Below are 23585 nucleotides of genomic sequence, written 5' to 3'. Positions count from 1 at the left end.
GATAAACGAAACAAATTGTACCGGGACTTATTTACATTACTCAATGGAAGGAAAAGAACAAAAGCCGAGTTCTGATCCTTGTTTAAATTACCAGGTGAATATGAAGAATTCAAAATATATAATTTACATTTAAAAACATGTACCATACTCAGTATGAGTATATATATTCAATTTAGAATACCCTTGATTAAAAAGTTCCCAGAAAACACTGTATATAACCATAAATTGGTAAATTCCAGGAAAATTTCCTTCATAGCTATTAGCAAGAATACCAAAAGCTTTATTCCTATTCATTCTACATAAGAAGCAACAGTCAAAATTTAAGTTATTCACCTTCCACAGAGGTGATCAAATGCATTTGTATGCATTTAAATATCGAGATTGGTCTTCCATTTTTTGATCTATAGTATACCTACTCCACATAAAGTAAAACTCAGAGCACTGGTGACTTTTTCCCCCAGTCACTCCATTCCCTCAACCCCCCAAAAAGTAATTATCAGTAGGTCAAAATTACAATTTGTTTTGTAAAATACTCAACACATCACAATACTAATATGGCAGTCAGCTTCCCATCTTATGAGCAGTGATGAAACTATCAAAATCACTGAGAAGCAAGTAACCCACTTCCTATTATCAACTGAAAATGTGTACCTACTACACAATGTGTTCAATAGAGATTCCTAAATTACAGGATACATTTAATGTAAAGAAATCCTGAGGAGCTTCTCGTTACTGAAAACCTTGCATTGAAATTTCAAGAATGATCACAGCATCAATATACAACTAATTTTTCGGCTATACAAATAAAAGTCAACACTTGCAATCCTTAGTTCTGACTACTCATGCCTTTTCTGGTTCCCTTCTCATTAGCTTTCTACAGACATTATAAAAGCATTATATTAAACAATTCCACAAATAATGTCCAAGTGATGTGCCAAAGTATGAATACTGGAAACAGGGTGATTTCTTAATAGCCAGTAGCTGCACATGACATAGTATCTTATGACCAGCTTGTTGAGGGACTGGCCCAGCTCCCCCTCTCCAAGTTAACTGCTAGCTCCAGCCATTTCTAAAAAAGTTTAACAGGAAGGGGGAGAGAAGTCCAAAAGGCTATGTGAATATTCTTATAGCAAAAACTTAAAAAAAAAAAAAATCCCAACCATGTAATATCAAGAGATCACCCATCTGCAGTTCTATAATGGCTGCTTTCCTAAAATTTTGATACACGGATTTTAAAAAATACATAAAAGGTAAAACATCTTTTCCTTACCCTGGACCCCTTACCGCAAAAAGAGTTTATTATTAAATAATGCTCTTCTTCCTGGACTAAAGATCAGTCTCCTTTCTCACATGTTTCAAGTTACTATGAATATTTCCTGTACCCATCACGTGCCGATTCAATATCTCTATTCTGAACTAAGGTACAGGGTGAGGGCGAAAGTCCTCCACATTAATCTGTCTCACTACATCTAACCTGGCGAGTTCAACACCTCAAATTTCAACACCAAGCCGAGTCGCTCCGGCTTCTGTCGAAACAGTTGCGTCCGCAGTGCCCCCCAACCTACTCGGCTTGGCATCCTCAGACAGACCAACCTCTTTTAAGAGGTCCGACTTGAACCGCTCCCGTGCCCAATCGTTCGGACACCGCTGAAGCCCAACCCGGATTCCTTACACCCGGGACAGCTGCCGCCCTAGGTCCCAAGGCACGGCACGCATCTGGTCTCCCAAACTGGATCCCGGGTTGATACACCCTTTCCCTGGTCCTCGGCTGCCCCCGACGAGTCCTCGGGCAGCAAGGACAGGCCCCCTATATCCCCGCCTCATCCCTAGTCGCCGCAGCAGTACTCAGCCTCGCACCCCGGCACGTTCCGCGCCTCCCGCCAGCCCCACCCCACCGCCTCAGCGGGTTGCCTCGCGGCAGGTGAGTCTGGCCAGGGGTCCCCTGGCACCACCGGTTGCTCACCTTACTGAGGACCCCGCAGCGCTCCACAGGCGGCCCAGATTCCGTCTCTGGATCCTCCTCCGAGCCCGACGAGTTCCAGCTCTGATTATCCGACATGGAGGCGCGACAGCCGAGCAGGAGACCGGCCCCCGCTCCCTCAACTGCGCCGGAGGAGGCGCCCAGTCCTCGGGGTGAAGGGTCGGGGGATGGCGAAGCGAAGAGTGCCAGCTCCGCTGTGGGGGGGAGCAGGAGGAGGGACGAAGTCCGCTCGCCGCGCCGCCGCCGCGCCTGACACCGAGCGGAGCGGGGAAGGAGGACGAGCGGTGAAGGAAGCCTACCCTTCCAGCCGTCAGCCGCCGCCGCCGCCGCCGTCGCCGGGACCCCTGCGTTGCGCCCGGTGCTGCCACCCGAACTTAGCCCCCTCGATGCCAATTTCAAATAGCGAAGGAAAAGGGAGAAGAAGGGAAGAGAAAATCCGGCCGCTGAGACCCGAGTCCACTCACACCTCCGCTACCGCCGCCATCTTGCTGCCTGGCCCACTATTTACCCTCCCCTCCCCTGTCCTTTCCCCTCCCCTTCGTCCTCCCATTCTCCCCTCCTACTCCCCGCCCCGTCCCCCTCCCGGCGTCTGACGCGACACGCCAAGCGTGCGGGATCCTCCTCCCGCACCCTACCTCCGGCTCTCCCGGATGACGAGGGGTAGAAAAGTAGGAGGAGCGCAGTAAGGAGAGGGCGGGATAGGGATGCCGCTGTGCTGCATTCTGGGAAGGGCGTTGGTTCGTCGCTCGCCCGGCCTCCTGGGAGTTGTAGTCGCGATCCTGAGGTAACGGGTGAGTATCCCGCGCGGGGATCGCTTGTCGCCTTGGGGACTTGTCAGTCGGTGGGTGGGCTTCGTTTGACAGTTGCGTGACCTGCCTCTTGGCCTCGCTTCTATCCTTGCCTTGTGTGTTTATGACGAACCCTCCGGGCTTGCGGGCCAGGACGTGAGAGAGCTTTCTGCTGAAGATGACGGACCTGCGTTGCAGGGCTGCTTGTCGAAAGCCCGGGAGCGCGTAGCCGCTTCCGCCTCAACCACGGGATGGGGTTTTGTGAGCTCCTAGTGCCAAGGGGGTTTTCTTTCCACCAGACCACCGCTGTAAATCTCGAGGGTCTTATCCATTAGAAGTTAGAATTCACATTTGACGTTTAAAGGAAGAATTTCCTTAGTACCTTCTGACAAGCACGCACTTCGCATTTTTAGATTTCTAGAATTTTCTTTGTGGAAAGTAATTTTGAGGTTGTCAGAGAATAAATAACGTTAGAAAGGTTTTTAAAGTAAAACAAGAATGTCAGATGATAGCCTGGGATTTTCTCTTAGTTGTAAATGAATATCTTACTGAGAACCACGTTAAACATGCCTGCCCCTCAAAGATAGGAAAGTTTGGATATATAGAAACTTTCTCATATTAGAAATACCGAAGTGCAATGGTTTTGTGTATACAGGGGATTAGGCAATAGGTGGCTATTTTTAAGACTAGGGTTGAATTAGCAGAAAGACCAAAAGAAGATCTAACAGCTCTTGTCAGTTGTCAAGGATAACTTTGATGGTGAGACCTTTGACTTTGTAGCTTCAGTAATTTCCTCTCGTTAGCTATTTTAATATAGTCGAGTTCCTGATAATTGCCAAGAGTAAAATTTGTTATTAAGCCTTAGAAAGAATACCTTTTTTACTACAAGGATGGGACGAAAGGAGCGAAATTTCGAGTCTAAGGGAAAGCGCTAGCCGAGTGCGGTGGCTCACGCCTGTAATCCCAGCACTTTGGGAGGCCGAGTTGGGCGGATCACCTGAGGCCGGGAGTTTGAGACCACCCCGTCTCTACTAAAAATACAAAAATTAGCCGAGCAGGGTGGCGGGTGCCTGTAATTCCAGCTCTTTATATCCTGGTTTCAAATCTAGGCTTGATGACCTTTTCCCATATCCCAGTCTCCTACTTTTTACTTCCTCAATGGGGGATTAATTACGATTCTAAATGGTTGGTAGCATGAAGCTAGGTTATCTCTATCGTGGCAGTGGATATTTAAGTAGGCATTGCCAATATGTATCTTGCTTTCTTTTACTTTCTTCTTTTTCTGACCATCCACACTCCATTTATATTGATGAATTCTTTTACTAATGTCAATTATTACTGTATTATGCTCATACTGCCATGTCTTATTCTGCAGCTTTGATCCTTAAGGTGACTTAGCATATCTGTCTAAGACTCCTTTATCTGTTGATTTTTACCATTTAAGTTTCCAAAGACAGCTGTATTTTTGGAAAAGTGGGAGGGAAGAGGTAGATGGGGGTACTCATTGATACCTTAATGCACTTCACAGCTACTTGAGACTATGTCAGATCCCACAAAAAGTTCTAACATTCGAGAATAAGACAGTGATTTCAGAAATGGCATTTCAAAGGGTGTGTAGGCCACCCTTTTTATTCTGTTTCCTGTTATACAAATGAGAGCCAGGCTAAGAATGTTTCATTGAGAAATATTCTTACTATTCAATGAAATTGAAAATATATTCCCTTATCTTTTACTCATATCTGTTTGGTTTATGGGATAAAAACTTGTTAGGGTAGTTGGTATTTCATAGGCTTCACTATAACATTGAAAAACCTTTTAGTCTAAAAATCACACAGTACAGTACACTGATGAACAGTATTAGTGCCCACTCTTGGCATGTACACATGTTCTTTCTTTCGTTTTTATTTTGCTTAGCTTTTGAATTGCTTTTCCTGTTAGATTGAGAAATTATTTTATTAATATTTTAAAGGCATACTATATAAAGCAGTGTGTTGGTATCTTATGTATCAGTAGAATCCTCATGATAGTTATTTTGTAAACGTGTTTTGCTTCCTGTTTTCTTCTAACCCTTTTATTGTTTCACTTCTATAATTTCAAATCCTTTTCTTCTTAGTCAAATAAGTTGAAAAAATATTTCTATAGAGCATACATGTTGCTATGGTGATAGCTTATGAAAATATAGTTTATCCCTGTTTAAGATCTTTATTAAGCTCTTGCTATATGATCATCTGAGATACTATAAAAGTAAAATATAAACCACTTCTGTAGAGTCATTGTTTTCTAGCATTTTACTGTCTAGGTATTCTGACAATAATTATGTGTAGAAAGTGAATAAAGATTTTAAATTGCCTGTGACGTAGGAGGTTTTCAGTAAATAATAACCGATGAATGAAATAAGTTTAGCCTGGTTGATAATTGAAGGAAAGTTGTAGGAACTGCCATTAACAGGGCCCAAGAAAAAAATCACTAACGTGATTAAAATCAGTCAGAGACCAAAGAATCAAATAACATCATAGCTTTTTGTAAGTAGCAAGTGTCATTTGCTAAAGGCCTACAAAATGTCAAACATTGTTTTAGGTTCATTTGATTTATTCACTCTTCACAAAAATCCTGCAAGGTAGACATTATTCTTATTTTACACATGAGGAAATTAACGTTCAAAGAAGTTAAGTAAATTGCCCAGATCATCGCTAGTGAATAGTCTAGTCCAGACTTTGGACCTTAGACGCTTGTAATACATAACTTTTAATACGTATAGAATTGATTTTAGATTGTCACTCAGGCATAATGGTACATACCTGTAGTCCTAGCTGCTCGGGGTGCTGAGGCGACAGGCTAGCTTGACCCCAGAGGTTTGAGGCTATAGTGATCGTGCTAGTGTACTCCAGTATAGGTGACAAAGTGAGACCCTGTCTCAAAAAAAAAAAAAAAAATTTCCAAAACACTATTATCCCAAATTATTTTAAATGATTAAACGTTTGAGAATCTGTCAGAGCCAGATAGATTACATTCTAGGTGTGTTACATAGTTTTTCTTTAGTTTAACAGTTTTCTTAAAAGAAAATTCACCCACATACATTTTTAAGGTACAATAACATAACAGCCAGTTTACAATTCTTTTCTTGCTAGTGTGTATTAGCAAGTATATGTTCCAATTACCCATAAATAATTTAAATGATCTCTGGAGCCTCTTGCAACTATCACCTTGTCTTGTGTTGCTGCTAAAAGGAATAACGTGTTGATTTTAACATTTAGTATTATCAAGAAAAATAGTCATTGTCATTTACTATCATTTTATTTTTTATATTTTTGGTCATTTTATGAATAGTCCTGAGAAGCAGCAATAAAGGAATAGCGGAAAAACAACTTTATTAGAAATTATAATAAAAATATAGCAAACTCAAATTTTTATTCCATATATTCTTGAAATAGGGAGGCCTCAAGCAGTCCTCCTGCCTTGGCCTCCCAAAGTGTTGAGATTTGACGTGAGCCAACATGCCAGGCCCGATATTCTTTTCTCTATGGCTAAATTCCATTGTGTATATAGACCACATTTTCTTTATCCATTCATCCACTGATGGTTGATTCCATAATTTAGCTATTGTGACTACTGCTGTAATAAACATGTGAGGTCAGATAGCTCTTCAATACATTGATTTCCCTTTTGGATATATATCTAGTAGTAGAATTGCTAGATCATATAGTAGTTCTATTTTAAGTTTTCTGAGGAACCTCCATACTGTATTCCATAGTGACTGTACTAATTTACATTCCCACCAACAGTGTAGCAGGGTTCCCCTTTCTCCACATCCTTGCCACCATCCATTATTCCCTATCTTCTTAATAAAAGCCATTTTAGGCTGCCCGTGGTGACTCATGCCTGTAATCCTAGCATTCTGGGTGGCTGAGGTGGGAGGATCCCTTGAGCTGCTCAGGAGTTCAAAACCAGCCTAGGCAACATAGTGAGACCTCGTCTCTATTATAATAATACTTTAAAAAAAATTTTAAGCCATTTTGACTGGGGTAAGATGATACCTCATTGTGGTTTTGAATTGCATTTCTATGATGATTAGTGATGTTGAACATTTTTTTAATTTAACTCTTGGCCATTAGTATGCCTTCTTTTGAGAAATGTCTATTTTGCCCATTTTTAAATCGAATTATTTTTCTTTTATTGAGTTGTTTGAGCTCCTTATGTATTCTGGTTATTAATCCCTTGTCAGATGGATAGTTTGCAAACATTTTCTCCTCTTCTGTGGGCTGTCCCTTCACTTTCTTGATGATTCACTCTGCCGTGAAGAAGCTTTTTAGCTTGATATAATCTAATTTGTCTACATTTGCTTTGGTTGTCAGTGTTTTTGCGGTCTTACACAGAGAAGTCTTTGGCCAGGCCAGGAGTTGTGCCTCATGCCTATAATCCCAGCCCTTTGGGAGGCTGAGGCACAGGATTGCTTGACCCCAGGAGTTTGAGACCAACCTGGACAACACAGGGAGACCCTACTTTCGCAAAAAGAATTTTAAAAGTTTAAAAATTAAAAATAAAATTAAATAAAAAATTTAAAAAATTAAAAGTTTAAAAAGTTTAAAAATAAATAAAGTTAAATGAATAAATAAAATTAGCTGGATGTGGTAGCACACACCTGTGGTCCCAGCTACTCAGGAGGCTGAGGTGGGAGGATCGCTTGAGCCCAGAAGTTCAAGGCTGTAGAAAACTGTGATTGCGCCACTGCATTCAAAGCCAGGTGACAGAGACCCTGTCTCCAAAAAAAAAAAAAAACGAAAAAACAAAAAAACAGCATTTGGCCAGACCTATGTACTGGAGTATTTCCCAAATACGTTTTTCTAGTAGTTTCATAGTTTCAGATCTTAGATTTAGGTTTCTAATCCATTTTGATTTGATTTTTGTATCAAAAATCAAAAAGAGATGCGGAAGAAATATCTGAGAGATAGTCTCATTCTTCTGCATCTGGTTATCCAGTTTTCCCAGCACCATTTATTGAAGAGACTATTTTTTTACCATGATATGTTCTTGATTGCTTTGTCAAAAATTATTGGTTGTAAATGTGTGGATTTATATCTGGGTTCTCTATTCTGTTCCATTTGTCCATGTGTCTATTTTCTTGCCAGTATTATGGTCATTTGGTTACTATAGCTTTGTAGTATATTTCGAAGTCAGATAGTGTAATGCCCCCAGCTATGTTCTTTTCCCTTAGGACTGCTTTGGCTATTCAGAGTCTTTTGTGGTTTTATATACATTTTAGGATTCTTTTTCTATTTCTGTGAAGAATGTCACTGGTATTTTGATAGAGATTGCATTGAATCTGAAAATTGTTTTGGGTAGTATTGTCATTTTAACAATATTCTTCCAATTCCACAAGCTTGGAATATCTTTCCTTTTATTTGTGTCTTCAATTTTCTTCATCAGTGTTTTGTAGTTTTCTTTTATAGATTTTTCACTTAAGGTAATTCCTAGGTATTTTATATTATTTGTAACTATTATAAATGTTATACTTTAGCAGCAAACAATATGAAAAAGAAATCAAGAAAGCAATCTAAATAAAAAATGTCTGTACTGACTTTTGTATGTTAATTTTGTATCCTGAAACTTTACTGAATTTGTTTATCAGTTGTTAACAACTTTTTGGTGGAGTCTTTAGGGGTTTTGTAAATATAAGATTATGTTGCCTACCAACAAAAATAACTTGAGTCCTTCCTTTGCAATTTAGATGCCCTTTATTTCTTTCTCTTGTCTGATTGCTGTGACCAAGGCTTTCAGTATTATGTTAGGTAACAGTGGTGAAGGTGGGCATCCTTGTCTTGTTCCAGATCTTAGAGGAAAGGCTTTCAATATTTCCCCATTCAGGATGATGCTAGCTGTGGTTTTATCATATGTGCCCTTTATTATCTGGGATTATATTCCTGCTATTCCAGTTGGCTGAGGGTTTTTATCATAAAGAGATGATGAATTTGTCCAGTACTTTTTCAGTGTCTATGAAAATGGCCGTATGTTTTTTTTCTTGATTCTGTTAATGTGATGTATCATGTTTATTGATTTGAATATGTTGAACTGTCCTTGCATCCCTTGGATGAATCCCACTTGATCATGGTGAAGGATCTTATTAATGTGATTAGCTAGTATTTCGTTGAGAATTTTTGCATGTATGTTCATCAGTAATATTGGCCTATAGTTTTATTTTTTTGTTGTATCCTTATTTGGTTTTGATATCAGGGTAATGCTGGCCTTGTAGAATTAGTTTGGAAGTATTCCCTCTTTGATTTTTTTTATTTTTATTTTTATTTTTGCGGGGTGGAGAGTTTGAGTAGAAGTGATATTAGTTTTTCTCGAAATGTTGGGTAGAATTCAGCAGCGAAGCCATCAGGTTCCAGGCTTTTCTTTGATGAAAGACTTTTTATTGCAGCTTCCATCTTGTTACTTACTGGTCTGTTCAGGTTTTCAGTTTATTCCTGTTTCAATCTTGGTAGGTTGTAAGTGTCCAGGAATTTATCCATTTCTTCTAGCTATTCCAATTTGTTGGCATATAGTTGCTCATAACAGTATATAAAGATTCTTTGTATATCTGTGGTCTCAGTTGTTATGTCTACTTTTTCATTTCTGTTTTTATTTATTTGAATTTTCTTTCTTTTCTTTGTCTAAAGTTTTGTCAATTTCATCTATCTTTTGAAAAAAACTTTTGTTGATCTATATTTTTTAGTCTCAATTTTATTTACTGCTGTTCTTACCTTTATTATTTATTTTCTTCTACTAATTTTGATTTTGGATTGTTCTTGCTTTTCTAGTTTTTGAGATGCATTGTTAGGTTATTTATTTGAAATTTTTCTCCTTTTTTGATGTAGACATTTATTATTGTAAACTTCTCTCTTAGTACTGCTACTTTTGCTGTATCCCATAGATTTTGGTATTTTGTATTTTCATTGTCATTTGATTCAGAATATTTTTAAATTCCCTTCTTAAATAGAGACAGGGTCTCACTTTGTCACCTAGGTTGGAGTGCAGTGGTGTGATCATGACGCACTGCATCTTCAATCTCCTTGGCTCAGGGGATGCTCCTGCCTCAGCCTCCTGAGTGGCTAAGACATTAGGCACACACCACCAAGCCCAGCCAACCCAGGTATTGTTATGCTTCCCAGGCTGGTACTCAAACACTTGGCTTCAAACAAGGTCCTTCCGCCTTGACCTCTCAAAGTGCTGGGATTATAGGCATGAGCCACCTTGCCCTGCCAGGAACAAGTCATTTGATTTGAACTTGCTCGAAATTAAATCAAACAATTAATTAATTAATTTTTTTGTATTGTTTCCGAGGTTCCTCTTGTTAATGATTTCAAGTTTTTTTCCATTGTGGTTACAAAAGATATGTGATATGATTTCTACTTTATTGACTTTGTTGAGACTTGTTTTGTGGCCTAAGATGTGGTCTGTTCTGGAGAATGTTCCATATGCTGATGAAAAGGTTGTCTGTTCTGCAGCAGTTGGGTGAGATTTTTTATGTCAATTAGGCCTATTTGGTCTAGTTTAACTCCCCTGTTTCTTTGTTGATTCTTTGTCTGTATGATTTGTCCTTTCCTGAGAGTAGGGTGTTGAAGTCTCCCTACTATTATTATATTGTACTCTCTCTCTCCCTTTGTGTCTCTCAATATTTGCTTTATAGACTTGAGTATTCTGGTATTGGGTGCTTAGATATTATTAATTGTTATATCCTTTTGCTGAATTGACCTGTTTATCATAATATAGTGACCTTCTTGGTCACTTTTTGGAGTCTTTGACTTATAGTCATATTTTATTTGATGTGTTAACTACTCCTGCACTTTTCTGGTTTCCCCTTGCGTGGAATATCTTTTTCCATTCCTTCACTTATAGTGTTATATGTGTCTTTGTAGGTGAAGTGGATTTCTTGTGGGCGTTGTATGATTTGGTCTTTCTTCTTTATCCAGTCAGCTATTCTGTGTCTTCTAATTGGAGACTTGAGTTCATTTACATTCAGTGTTAATATTGGTAAGTAAGAACTTATTATTGCCATTTTGTTGCTTGTTTTCTGGTTCTTTTGTACTTCTCTCTTTTCCTTTCTGTGTTCTTTTGTGGTTAAGTGATTTTCTCTGATAGTATGTTTTAATTAATTGCTGTTTATTTTTAGTGTATCTATTACAGGTTTTTGCACTGTGGTTACCATGAGGTTTATTAAAAAGTTTTAGAGTTATGACAAGTTATTTTAAAACAATGAAAACTTATCTTAGATAACGAAGAAAAAAATAGAAACTAACAAAGAAAGAAACTTAAAAACTTCTACACTTTAGCTCCATCGCCCCTAAATTTTGACTTTTTATTGTCTCAACTTACCTATTTTTATATTGCCTATCTCTTAACAGGTTGCTGTAGCTACTATTGTTTTTAACAAGTTTGTCTTTTAGACTTCATACTAGAATTATGAGAGGACCAACAACAATTATAGTATTAGAATATCCTGGGTTTGTCTGTGTACTTACTTTTACCAGTGCATTTATTTTATTTTTGTTTTCAGAGACAGGGTCTTGCCTCTACACCCAGGCTGGAGTGCAGTGACATAATCATAGCTCACTGTAGTCTTAAACTCCTGGCTCAAATGATTCTCCCAACTTAGCCTCCTAAGTATCTGGGACGATAGGCATTTGCCACCATGCTCAGGTAATTAGAAAAAAGGAATTTTTTTAGAGATAAGGTCTTATGATGTTGCCCAGGATAGTCTTAAACTCCTAGCCTCAGTCAGTTCTCTGTTGACTCAGCTTTCCAAGTAGCTCGTATTACAGGCATGAACCACAGTGCCTGTAATAGACTAGCAGTGGGTTTTATACCTTTAAATGTTTTCTTTTTGCACATTTTTTTTCCTCTGAGATTGAAGAGCTCCCTTTAGTATTTCTTGTAAAATGAGTCTGGTGATGGTGAATTTTCTCAGTGCTTGTTTGTCTAGGAAAGTCTATCTTTCTTTTTTTGTAGTTGAAGGATAGATTTGCTGAATATAATATTCTTGAATGGCAGTTTTTTCTTTCAGCACTTTGAAAATGTCATCCGCACTCCCTCCTGGCTTATTTGGTTCCCATTGAGGAGTCTGTTGCCAAACAAATTGAAGCTCCTTTATATGTTACTTGCTTCTTTTAACTTGCTACTGTTAAGATCCTCTCTTTGTCCTTGACATTTGAGAGTTTGATTATTACATGCCTTGGGGTAGTTTTATTTAGGTCAAATCTGTTTGGTGTTCTCTGGCCTGAATATTGATAATTTTTCTTAGATTTTGGGAGGCTTTATTTTTTTGAATAAACTTTCTACTCCTGCTCTTGCTTAGCTCCTTGAATACCAGTAATTCTTAGATTTGCTCTTTTGAGGTGATTTTCTGTATCTTCTAGGCAATCTTCATTCCTTTTTATTATTTTTCCTCATCTATGTGTTTTAAAATAGCCCGTCTTCTAGCTCACTGATTGTTTTTTCTGATTGATCCACTATGTTGTTGAGAGCCTCTAATGATTTTTTTAGTTCAGCAAACATATTTCTCAGTTCCACCAAGATTTGTTTGATTTTTTATTGTTTCAAACTCTGATAATTTTCTCTGATACATTTCTAAATTTATTTTTTGTGTTATTTTGGATGTCACCGAGTTTCCATAAAATCACTATTTTGTATTCGTGGTCCAAGAGTTCACAAATCACTGTCTCATTAGGGTTAGTCACTGGTTCCTTACTTTGTCCATTTGAGGAGATGATGGTTTGCTGTTGTTTCTTTTGGACGTAAATCTATGTCTTTGCACTGAAACATCATTTGCTTATTTTAGACTTCTCTGACTAGTTTGGTTTTTATTGGACATGTTTGCTTAGAGATTCTTTGTAACTTACCTGTTGAATTTCTTTCTTTTTCTTTTTCTTTTTTTTCTGCTACGTCACTCTGCCTCTTTTTTGGCACTAGATGGAGCCTTGATTCCAGGTTTGCCTCTAGCCTAGTAAAGGATCAGATTGCTGCCTGTTAGGATTTGAGGAGGTCCCGAAGGTGATATCTCAGCAGTGTAGAAAGGCTGGCTAGGGGTTTGTACCCAGGGGACCTGTGGAACGTACCTCCTGCCTAGTGGTCCTGCCGAACAAGTACTCTGATTTGGTGTCTCCTTTGACTAAGTTAAAGAGCAGAGTTTCCAAGACTGAGAGTGGTAGTCCTCCCTTCCTCCTCTGTCTCTGAGTGTCCTCAGGGCTATTTTTCCCTTTGCATACTTATGATGCTTCCCATGGGTTGAGTCAGCGACCCTGTGGGCCACCAGGACCCCAAGATGGTGAGGGAAACTGGTTGTCTACTTCAGTCTCACTTTTTCCAGTTTAGACACTGTGAGTCAGGGAAATTTTCCACATACTTGGTGTCAGGCAGGTTGTGGGGAGGGGTGTCATAGATACTGAATTCTGATTCTTTTTCTGGCTGCTTGGAGTTTTTTTCACTTTTTTGTGTCCCTTGGAACCATTTGAGCTACAAATTTGAGTTATGGGATATTGCTAGCAATAATCTCAGCACCATATATTTGTTTTTGGTTTTCGCTAGTGAGGGAATGAAGCCAGCTTACTTCTACTTACCATTTGGAACCCAAAACTGGTTTCAGAACTCTTAATGGTGTTAATAAAAGCCACTGAAAAGAAGACTGCAAAAATGAGGTTTCTATGCTTTTCTGCTTTCAAAGATGTTATACTGTGGAAAACAATATGAGAGCTGAAATATGATATAAAAATGATTTCCTATTGGATCATCTTTTTAGGTGATTCCATTTTATTTTTTAATTATTTTATTTTTAGCATATCTCCCAAGAAATAATTCATGAGTAATGGTTAAATAAACCCTAGGATGATGAAATACTAAAATACAGAGCATAGGAAAAACAGGATCCCTAAGATTCTGTTATGCATTTTAAATTAATAAAGAGGATGAATACATTCAGATGGTAATTGTAGGATAGAATCAGTTTTATTCTTTAAAAAAAAAAAGAATCCTTTTTTCTTTGGAAAACTTCTAAGAAAATAAGATATGAAATATTAATGTTTACAAATAAAGTTGCTCAAAGAAGAAACTCAGAAATAAAAGACCCTGGTGGTATATAAGGGCTAGTGTAACTACATTCTTCAATTTTATTTTACAACCAAACCTGAGTTGGTTTATATTTCCTTCCCCATCTCAGGGTTAGCTGTTGTAATTCATTACAAAATAAGAATAATTTGCCTAAATAAGATACTCTTTATCTTAAAGGTCAAAGCACATCGTAATATACTGCTAGTTGATTTATCTTTGTCCAATCTAGTAAAATTTTTTGCATTACAAAATAGAAAATATTATATATGAGTGTATTTATTAAATACTTATCCATTGGGATATCTAAATGTCATTTTAGTTAGAAATACCTAAAATATTAAAATCATTTTTCAGGTTTCCATATAAAAAAGGTATGTCTGTCATGTAGATCACACCATAGAAATCAGTTCGTAGTAGAACCATACTGTGTAAATTGCAATCTAAGAGAATTACCAAGGACCAAAGTAAAGTCAAGGGGATCAATGACTAATATGCAGTAATATTTACCGTAGCCCTCATGCAGATATGTGAAAAGATGTGTAAAGTTAAGGAATACCTGTAAACTCCAGATACAAAGGCTTTCTGCAAACAAAGACCTTTGCTTCTTTCTAGGGATTATTGCTAGTTTTATTGTGGAATGAGAACCCAAACTGTTTTGTGATTAAGTTAAACAGGTACATGATTCAAGGTAGGTTTTGTAGGTTATGTTCTTGAAAGAAGGCCTGGGAATTTTTAAAGCCTTGGAAAGCCTTGGTTGTTTTTTTTTTGTTTGTTTTTGCTTTTTTGTTTTTCACTAGAGAGTGTTTTTTGAAAACTAGAAAACAATTTAAAATATGCATAATGAGGATTCTGGGGAGGTGAGGAAGGCATGTATGTTGCATGTCAGAGACAGATAAAACTTTAAGATTGTAGGCTGGGCGCCATGGCTTAAAACTGTAATCCCAGCACTTTGCGGGCCGAGGCAGGCAGATTACCTGTGGTCAGGAGTTCAAGACCACACTGACCAACATGGTGAAACCCTGTCTCTAATAAAAATACAAAAATTAGCTGGGTGTGCTTTCGGGCGCCTGTAATCCCACCTACTCAGGAGGCTGAGGCAGGAGAATCACTTGAAACCAGGAGGTAGAGGTTTCAATGAGCCAAGATTGCGCCACTGCATTCCAGCCTGGGTGACAAGAGTGAGACTCCATCTCAAAAAAAAAAACAAAAAAAAAAAAAAACAAAAAAAAAACTTTCAGATTGTAAAAAGGGCAGATAAGAGGAAGCAGGAATAGGAGGAGGTTCTCATAGAGAATACGAGAACCTGTTTTATCTCTGTATTTTGAAGATAGGGGTGGACAGTTCACTGAACAGGTTTAAATCTAGGAACTGAGTCAGTTCCAGGTGCCTCCCTTAAATACTTGAGGGTTGAATGACTGTGTTAACCCATCTGAAACCAACCTAGGATTAAAATTTTAGAAGAGACTGGAGTTTAATTGACTGCTCTCCTCGCTTTGGATCTTGGAGAAGTCAGTGCTGTCAGCAAACATCTGTTTAAACATGGAGAATAGCTGCACTTTGGAGAGCAAAAGTTATTTTAGTACTTTAGGAATATGAAGTAAATTATGTATAAGTTTATTTGCTTTTAAATTTTTGAGAAACAACTTCTTCCAATAGGGAGAAGTAAGCTCCTGCACATGACTGAAAACCTAGAAAAAAAAATACAAACATCAATTACTTGTGGGGTCTGGAACAAAAAGCAGATAGATTTTGGAAGGTATCAAACTTTGACAAAGCAACCCTTACAGAGTGAGATTCTCATTCTTTGCAGCTTTGCCTTGAGGGCAAACACAGTATGGCATAACTAATGTTCCACTAGGAAGCCCCTCATTATTCTGTCCAAAAGAACCAGGGAAAGGGGGCCAGTGCTACCAAAGAGTAGGGAAGGAACCCACGAAAAGAGAGAGCCAGAGAATGAAAATTCTAAATGCCATATAAAAGCTTCACCTGACTCTCTGACTGGCATAGTCTACATGCATGCCCAGGGCAAATTGAAAGCAATCTGAACTGAGATCTGAGTCTCTCTCCTCACCAGACATAGAGAGTTTTCAGTTAGGGTTTATTTGCCTGCTAAAACAAAAATATTAACACTCTTCAGAAAGATTAACCAGAATCCAGAGTTCTTACAACACAGCATTTACAATATCCAGGATACAATTACTTGATATATGAGCCAGGGAAATGTGAACTATTTTCAAAGAAAAGACAAGTCAATAGATGATAACCCCAAGATGATCCAGATGTTGGAACTATCTGACAAAGACTTTAACGCAACTATTAAAACTGTGCTTAATGAAGTAAAGAAATATGTTTGTATCACTAAAAAGAAAGGAAATCTCAGCAAAAAAGATAATATAAAAAATCAAATGGAAACTGTAGAACTAAGAAATACAGTGTCTGAAATCAAAATGATGTTACTAGATGGACTTAATAGCAGAATGGAAATGACAGAGGAATTGGTCTGTCAGTTCGAAGATAGCAATACAAAATAACCAATATGAAGAAGAGTAAGGGAAAAGATTAAAAAAAAAACAACAGAAAAGGAAACTCAGGTACCTATGGAACAATAGCAAAGGAGTAATAACAGGAGTAACAGGTAATTGAACCTCCAAAGGGAGATGAGAGAGAGATTAAAGGAAGAAGAAGAAACAATCATAATGGCCACAACTGTCTCAAAAAGGGAAAACATACATAGAGGAACAACAATTTGAGTGATCATGGCCTTAGCAGAAATAATGGAGGCTAGAAAACAGTGGAGCAACATCTTTAAAGTACTGAAAGAAAAAAAAAACTGTCGATTCAATTCTAAATCTGATGAAAATATCTTTTGAGAATGAAGATAAAACTGGCATCTTAGGCGTAGTTGTATATTTGGCATACTGATTAAGAATGCGGGCTTCGGAGACAGAATCTGGATTTGAGTTTCAGCCTGAGTACCTCTTGTGATCATGGGCGAATTATACAAATTCTCTAACCTCAATTTCCTTATGTGTTAAAGATACTTTAATGAAATATCTAAACTAATGAGTAATCATGAGTAGCAATGAGAGGATGCTTCCTAAGCACTTAGTATCTGCTTGGCAAATGGTAAATTGTTGGAAAACATTAGTTACCATTTATATATGCCTGTTTTTAGCTTTCATAGTAAATATAACCAACCTTTGTAGAATTTCGTATTTTCTATTTTTATCTGTTTCATTTTTGTTCAACTTTAGAGAGGTTGGCTCTATCTTGAAAAGGGAAGGGCGAGACTCCGTCTCTTTAAAAAAAAAAGAAAAAAGGGAAGAAACCACTGACAGTATTGTAAAAGAGAAATCACTTTTACTACTGCTTTGACTTCAGCAAAAACAAAATTTAGGAAGCTCTTATTTTCAGAAAAGGAAATGAGAGGGGACATTTTTCTGTCTTAGAAAACAACACCCTCAGCACCTAATTAATAAGATTTTTGCTATGTAAATTAAGCATTATCCAATCATTTTTTGTCCCATTTGGTGCCCTTTTGTTTGTTTTGTTTGTCTCCTTATTTCTTTTCTTTTTCAATATTTTTCATAGTATTTTAAAACGATAATTTAAACAGTTGGAGATAAACTTCTGATTTAATGTGACTTTTTTTTTTTTTGGAGACAGTCTTGCTCTGTTGCCCAGGCTGGAGTGCAGTGGTGCCATCTTGGCTCACTGCAACCTCCGCCTCCCAGGTTTAAGTGATTCTCATGCCTCAGCCTCCTGAGTAGCTGGGATTACAGATGTGCATCACCACACCCAGCTAATTTTTGTATTTTTAATAGAGACGTGTTTTGCCATGTTGGCCAGGCTGGTCTCGAACTCCTGGCCTCAAGTGATCCACCTGCCTCAGCCTCCCAAAGTGTTGGGGATATGGGCATAAGCCACCACACCTGGCCTAATGTGAATATTTTAATACCTAAAACCATTTATTTTCCTTTGAAGTAAAAGATAGAGGTATCTAAAGTAGATAAAGAGAGTCAGCTAGGTATGTGGAGTTTATCTCTCAGTCTGATTGGAGTTTTAATGTTCATAAGCATAAACCATAAGATACCCCTTTTGACTTTGTTTCTGTATTTGATATGAATGGTAGTGAAGGATATTGTGTATTAAATTTGGCTTTTAAATATAATTCATTACATAAAAAAGTCTCGAAGGAGGTTATGCTTTGTTTTATTCCTTCTAAAAAGAATTATATAATCAAACATTTTTTTTTAAATTCCAGTTGTTGGAAATCTTAAGATGTTGTTTTGGCCAGGTGCAATGGTTCACACCCCTAATCTCAGCACTTTGGGAGGGCAAGGCAGGAGGATTGCTTGAGCCCAGGAGTTCTAGAGCAGCCTGGGCATGTGAGACACTGTCTCTGCAAAAAAATAAAATAAAATTAGCTAGTTTTGGTGGTACACACCTGTGGTCCCAGCTACTTGAGAGGCTGAGGTGGCAGGATTGTGTGACTGTACTCCAGCCAGGGTGACAGAGTGAGACACTGTCTCAAAAAATATTTTATATATATATATACACACACACACACACACACATATATACATGTGTATGTGTATATATATGTAGTTTTATTCTTAGATCAACTATTTGGACTTTGCTGTTGACATACATACCTGCTTTTCTTCTCTTAACCTGGTTGTTTTGCTTTCACTTAAATTTTTAATTCTTTTTATGAGGTATCTCAAAATCTTTTTGGAAAGGAATAGATAACCAGGCAGGCTGATAGGTAAGAAGACCACTTAAGTGTTAAAGAATTCCTTGTGTATTCCTTAAAATATCTGTCTTATTAAGACCAATGTCTAAAAATGTGTGGGCACAGATATTCATCACAGCATTTTTTATAATAGAGAAAAATTAGAAACAACCTAACTGCTGTCACTAGGGAGCTGTTATATAAAATATAGTTCAACCATACAGTGTAGGACTGCACAACCATTAAAAATAATATTAGAATATTGGTACTGTCAGACAAAGATTTTTGAAGCACGAAGTTAAAGTTCAACCATCCCCAAATGGCCAAACTAAATTCAGATACCCAGACACATCATGATGGCATGGAAAGTTTCCTTTCATACAGTCTTAAATAAAGAACACAGACTGCAAAACAATATGTGGGATGAAATCAATTATGTCTAAAATGTATAGATTACACACTTATACTCCATATAAGTAGAAAAAATATGGAAGAAAAAATGATTCTATAATTCTATAATTATTTAAATAAAAATAATTCTATGATTAAGAGGGGGAAAAAGGTTACAAAGCAGTATGAATAGCATGATGTCATTTTTGTATAAAATATGTGAGGAAATAGACATAGAAGAAAGTAATGAAGTATCCCAAAATATTATATTAATGATCATTCTCTCTGGATTGTTGCATGATACATTTATTATCTTTGTTTCCCTTTTATGCATTCTGATATAAAATTTTTTTGTAGCAAACATGAACTTTTATCATTGGAATAAACATTGATGCTATATTAGAATTAGAGTGTGTTGGAGCATGGTGGCTCATGTCTGTAATTCCAGCACTTTGAAAGGCCTAGGCAGGAGGATCACATGACGCCAGGAGTTCAAGATCAATTTGGGCAACATAGCAAGAACTCCACTCTACCAAAAAAAAAAAAAAAAATTCAGGCAAGGTGGCACATACATGTAGTCCTACCTGCTCTGGAGGCTGAGTCAGAAGGATCACTTGAGCCCAGAAGTTTGAGGTTACAGTGAGCTATGATTGTGCCACTGCACTCCAACCTGGGCAACAAAGCAAGATCCTGTCTCTTAAACAAAAATAGAATATAATGAAATAGATATTATAAAATATAAAGTTATGTATTTTCATTACATTAAGTGAATATAGTTATCCCTTGATATCCATGGGGGATTGGCTCCCGGACCTCCCACAGACACCAAAATCCATGAATGCTCAAGCCCCTGATATAAAATGGCATAGCATTTATATATAACCTTTATATAGTCTTCCATAGACTTTAAATCATCTGTAGATTCCTTAGAATACCCAATTATGTTAGTCCATTTGCATTGCTTTAAAGGAATATCTGAGACTGGGTAATTTATAAAGAAAAGAGATTTATTTTGACTCATGGTTCTGCAGGCTATACAGCATCCGCTCTTGGTGAGGGCCTCAGGAAGCTTCCAATCATGGTAGAAGGCAAAGGGGAGGCAGGCACATTACATGGAGAGAGCAGGAACAAAAGAGAGAGGGGGAAGGTGCCACACTTTTTTTAACAACCAAATCTCTTGTGAACTCTGAACTCAGAGCAAGAACTCACTTATTAACACAAGGAGGGCACTAAGCCATTCATGAGGGTCATAGGCCATGACCTACCCCCATGACCCACCCCCATGACCTAAACACCTCCCACTAGGCCCCACTCCAACATTGGGGATCACATTTCAACATGAGATTTGGAGAGGAACACACACAAACCATGGATGCATGGTTTGGATGCTATATAAGTAATTGTTATACTGTTACATAGTATATGCTATACAAATAGTTGTAAATGCGGTATAAATAGTTGTTATACTATTGTTTAGAGAATAATGACAAGGAAAAATGTCTGCACATGTTCAGTACAGATTAAAAAAATTTTTTTTATATACAATGTGTTGAATACACAGATGTGGAACCCATGGATATGAAAGGCCAAGTACACAGATTATAATCTTGTAATATATATATATAAACATATCAAAATGTATACTGGAGTATGTAGAGATCTTTTAGATTGAAATAGTGTAAAAAAATACTTAATACATTTCAATTATATAAGTACATACATATAATTGAGTATAAATGTATACACATAGATGAAATTATACCCTTCATATCCAGTCTTACGTTCCAGGAGATACAATAGAACTATCAGCACAAATTTTGCAGTAAATCTTAGTTCACTCAAATTCACATGAAATGACTAAGAACAATAAAAACTTACTTTTTATGAATAATGCTTTCCCTTTACTTTCCCTTTTCCTTTAAGTAGAAATATAGGGCCCTATTTTCTTGATAGTTGATTTTTCAGTTTTTAGGTTAGGTAACGTCTGGAGAAAATAAGCCGTTTTAGATGCCATGATTATTGAAGAAATTACCCTCTGGATTACTGGGAAGATCTCCAGTTGATCCCAAATGTGTTTTTCTTTATGTTTCTCACATTTCAGGGTATTCAAAAAGCTGAATCTATTTGTATTTCTCCTCTATATCGATGATCTTCGTTTCTGTCCATATTCTGAATTCTGTCTCTGACATTTCAGCCTAGTTAAGAACCATTGCCTGGGAACTAGTGGGTCGTTTGGAGGTAAGAGGACACTCTGGCTTTTTGAGTTGCTAGAGTTCTTGTGCTGGTTCTTTCGCATTTGTGTGGGCTGATGTTCCTTCAGTTTTTGATGTTGCTGTCCTTTGGATAGATTTTTTTGCTTTTCTCTTCTTTGATGCCCTTGGGGATTTGATTATGGTATAAGGTGGATTCAGTTGACGAGCTTTGATTCTAGTCTGTTCCTGGGTCTTGCAGGAGCGCCGTCTGATTACTTTCTCTGTGCCTGCATTTTTTGGGAGGGTGTTCTGGTCCACAGAGCTTCCTCAGTCAGGGTCCTCAGTTCGCAGAGAGGCTGCATTCTTGCCACATCAGCCCTAATCTACTATCTGTGTGCTTCCTGGGGAAGCATGGGGTTGTGCCTGCCCGCAGAGTTCAGGTGGAAGTGGGAACCCTGGATTAGAAGTTCTAGTAGTTGTGGCCCATCTGGCTATAAGAGGCAGGGTGGGTAGAATTGCCTGCTCTGCTATCTGGTTGTTTCTATGGCAAAAAGAGGCTGCACCCCTTGGCACATTCAGGCAGAAGCAGGACCACTGGTCCAGAAGCTAAAGCAGGCATGGCTCACCTGGCTACTAGTGGTGGGGGTGGGTGGAGGCACCCACCCTGCCCCCTGGGTGTTTGCTGGGACAATAGGAGGCTGTGCCCATTAGTTGAGTTCCCACAGAAGCAGGACCTCTGGGCTGGAAGCTCTAGCATGTGTTGCCCCCCAGCTGCCAGAGGCAGGGATGGGCAGGGTGGCATGCTTTCTTGTCTGGGTGTTTACTGGGACAACAGGAAACTGCACCCTCCTGCTGAGTTCACACAGATGTGGAGCCCCTGGGCTGGAAGTTCTCACAAGCATTGCTGGCCTGACTACCAGTGACGGGGGCGGGTAGGGTCATGTAATTTGCTGTCCCGGTGTTTCTTGGGATGACAGGAAGCTGCGTCCTTCAGCTGAGTTCACACAGAAACAGGACTGCTGGGCTAGAAGCTCTAGCAAGCATTGCCTGCCTGGCTACCTGTGGCAAGGGTAGGTGGAGTGGCCAGCCAAATTCTGGCTGAAGCAGAACTACTGGGCTGGAGACTGTTGCTGAGCCCCATCCAGCAAGGAGTAGTGGAGAAATACTGTTTTCAGGCACTGCAGTGGCGGCCTCTACTGGGGCTATAACACTGGTGCTGATCTGCTCCAGAGCCCAAGGCTTATAGAGGTCCACTTGGACTTCAGAGTTGCCTCCACCAAACATCCCAGTGGCTCTCTGCCTCAGTCTGGAAGCGTGGGGATGGGGGGCACAGGGTGGCCAGGGGGAATCTCCCATTCCCAGTCTTGCACAGGTCCCTGTGGAAAGTGTGAATCCCCCTGGGGGCTCTCACTCACCCTTTCAGGTGTGGTTCTCCTGACTCTGTGCTCAGCCCAGACAAGCTGGTGCCCAGCTTCATTCCTCTGTGCTCTCTGTGTTCCCCTGCTGCCTTGATAGATCCCAACATTGTTTCTCAGATGATCAGCCTGCAGGGTCAGTGTTCACTAGCCCTTTTGCTTATTCTCTGTGAGAGCAGTGCACATGAGCTGCTTTTAGTCTGCCATCTTGGCCCCACTAACCTAACCCATTTTTAGATGTTACATTCCATCACTTCTACTTCTGCTATATTCTATTTGTTAGAAACAGGTCACTTAATTACACGTTATGACATTAGTTTGTTGTGTCTTTTGTGCTTTCCTAGCATCTGTGAAGTATTATTGAAAGTAATTATTTTAGTAGTGTTAGGAAATGTATATTTTATAATAATTATTTTAGTAGTGTTAGAAAATGTATATTTGCAGTTCAAATTATATTTTTTAGTGTACTTTGTAGTATAGAAATAAGTACTTCATATGCTGGCAATTACCGTTAACATTTTATGAATTTTCATAATGCTATATATATCATGTGCACATTTTTTAAGCCTTCTTAAAATAAACAGCATATTTAGATCTCATTAATTTTAAAAAAGTTACTGGTAAGTCTAGACTGCTTTTTATTTTATGAAAAAAATTAAACTAACATAAACCACATATTGTGATAGTTTGATGAACTAATCTAGCTCGGTGTTTTGCAATATTTTTTAACCCATGCTTTCTTTCATAAACCTTCCATTAGTGTTTTTTGAAACGTCAAAAAAAAATTACTGAATACAAACCAAGTTATAGTACCTCAGAGGAGAGAGAGATATCATCTCATCAAGCTTTCTGGTGAAGACCGGAAAACCTGTTAGACAAATTCTGAAAAACTGTAACAGTCATCTCATCAATTGAGAATAATTATTTTTACTAATTTAGTGTAAATCCCAGATGCTGTTGTTTATTATCAGATGCTTTTTATATAATATATGTTTAAGTGGTTTA

The 23585-nt window shown here is 38.3% G+C and overlaps 2 protein-coding genes across 2 annotated transcripts in view; one reads left to right on the top strand and one right to left on the bottom strand.

The window, feature by feature from the left end:
* The window catches only part of COL4A3BP (collagen, type IV, alpha 3 (Goodpasture antigen) binding protein), a 155336-nt gene extending 152344 nt beyond the window's left edge, over nucleotides 1–2992 (bottom strand). Inside the window, exons 1-2 of the mRNA XM_011996488.1 lie at nucleotides 2617–2992; nucleotides 1964–2363 (exon numbers count right to left, since the gene is read on the bottom strand). Of these exons, the coding sequence (XP_011851878.1) occupies nucleotides 1964–2363; nucleotides 2617–2702 (486 nt within the window). The 5' untranslated portion in view covers nucleotides 2703–2992. The remainder of the gene's footprint in view (nucleotides 1–1963; nucleotides 2364–2616) is intronic.
* POLK (polymerase (DNA directed) kappa) overlaps nucleotides 2614–23585 on the top strand; it is a 106756-nt gene continuing 85784 nt past the window's right edge. Inside the window, exon 1 of the mRNA XM_011996502.1 lies at nucleotides 2614–2772. The gene's annotated coding sequence lies outside the window, so the exon portion shown is untranslated. The remainder of the gene's footprint in view (nucleotides 2773–23585) is intronic.

The sequence above is a fragment of the Mandrillus leucophaeus genome, unplaced genomic scaffold (genome assembly GCF_000951045.1).
Source record: "Mandrillus leucophaeus isolate KB7577 unplaced genomic scaffold, Mleu.le_1.0 Scaffold114, whole genome shotgun sequence".
Classification (NCBI taxonomy): domain Eukaryota; kingdom Metazoa; phylum Chordata; class Mammalia; order Primates; family Cercopithecidae; genus Mandrillus; species Mandrillus leucophaeus.
The sequence above is the reverse complement of the archived record's forward strand: the minus strand, read 5'-3'. Positions and strand labels throughout refer to the sequence as shown.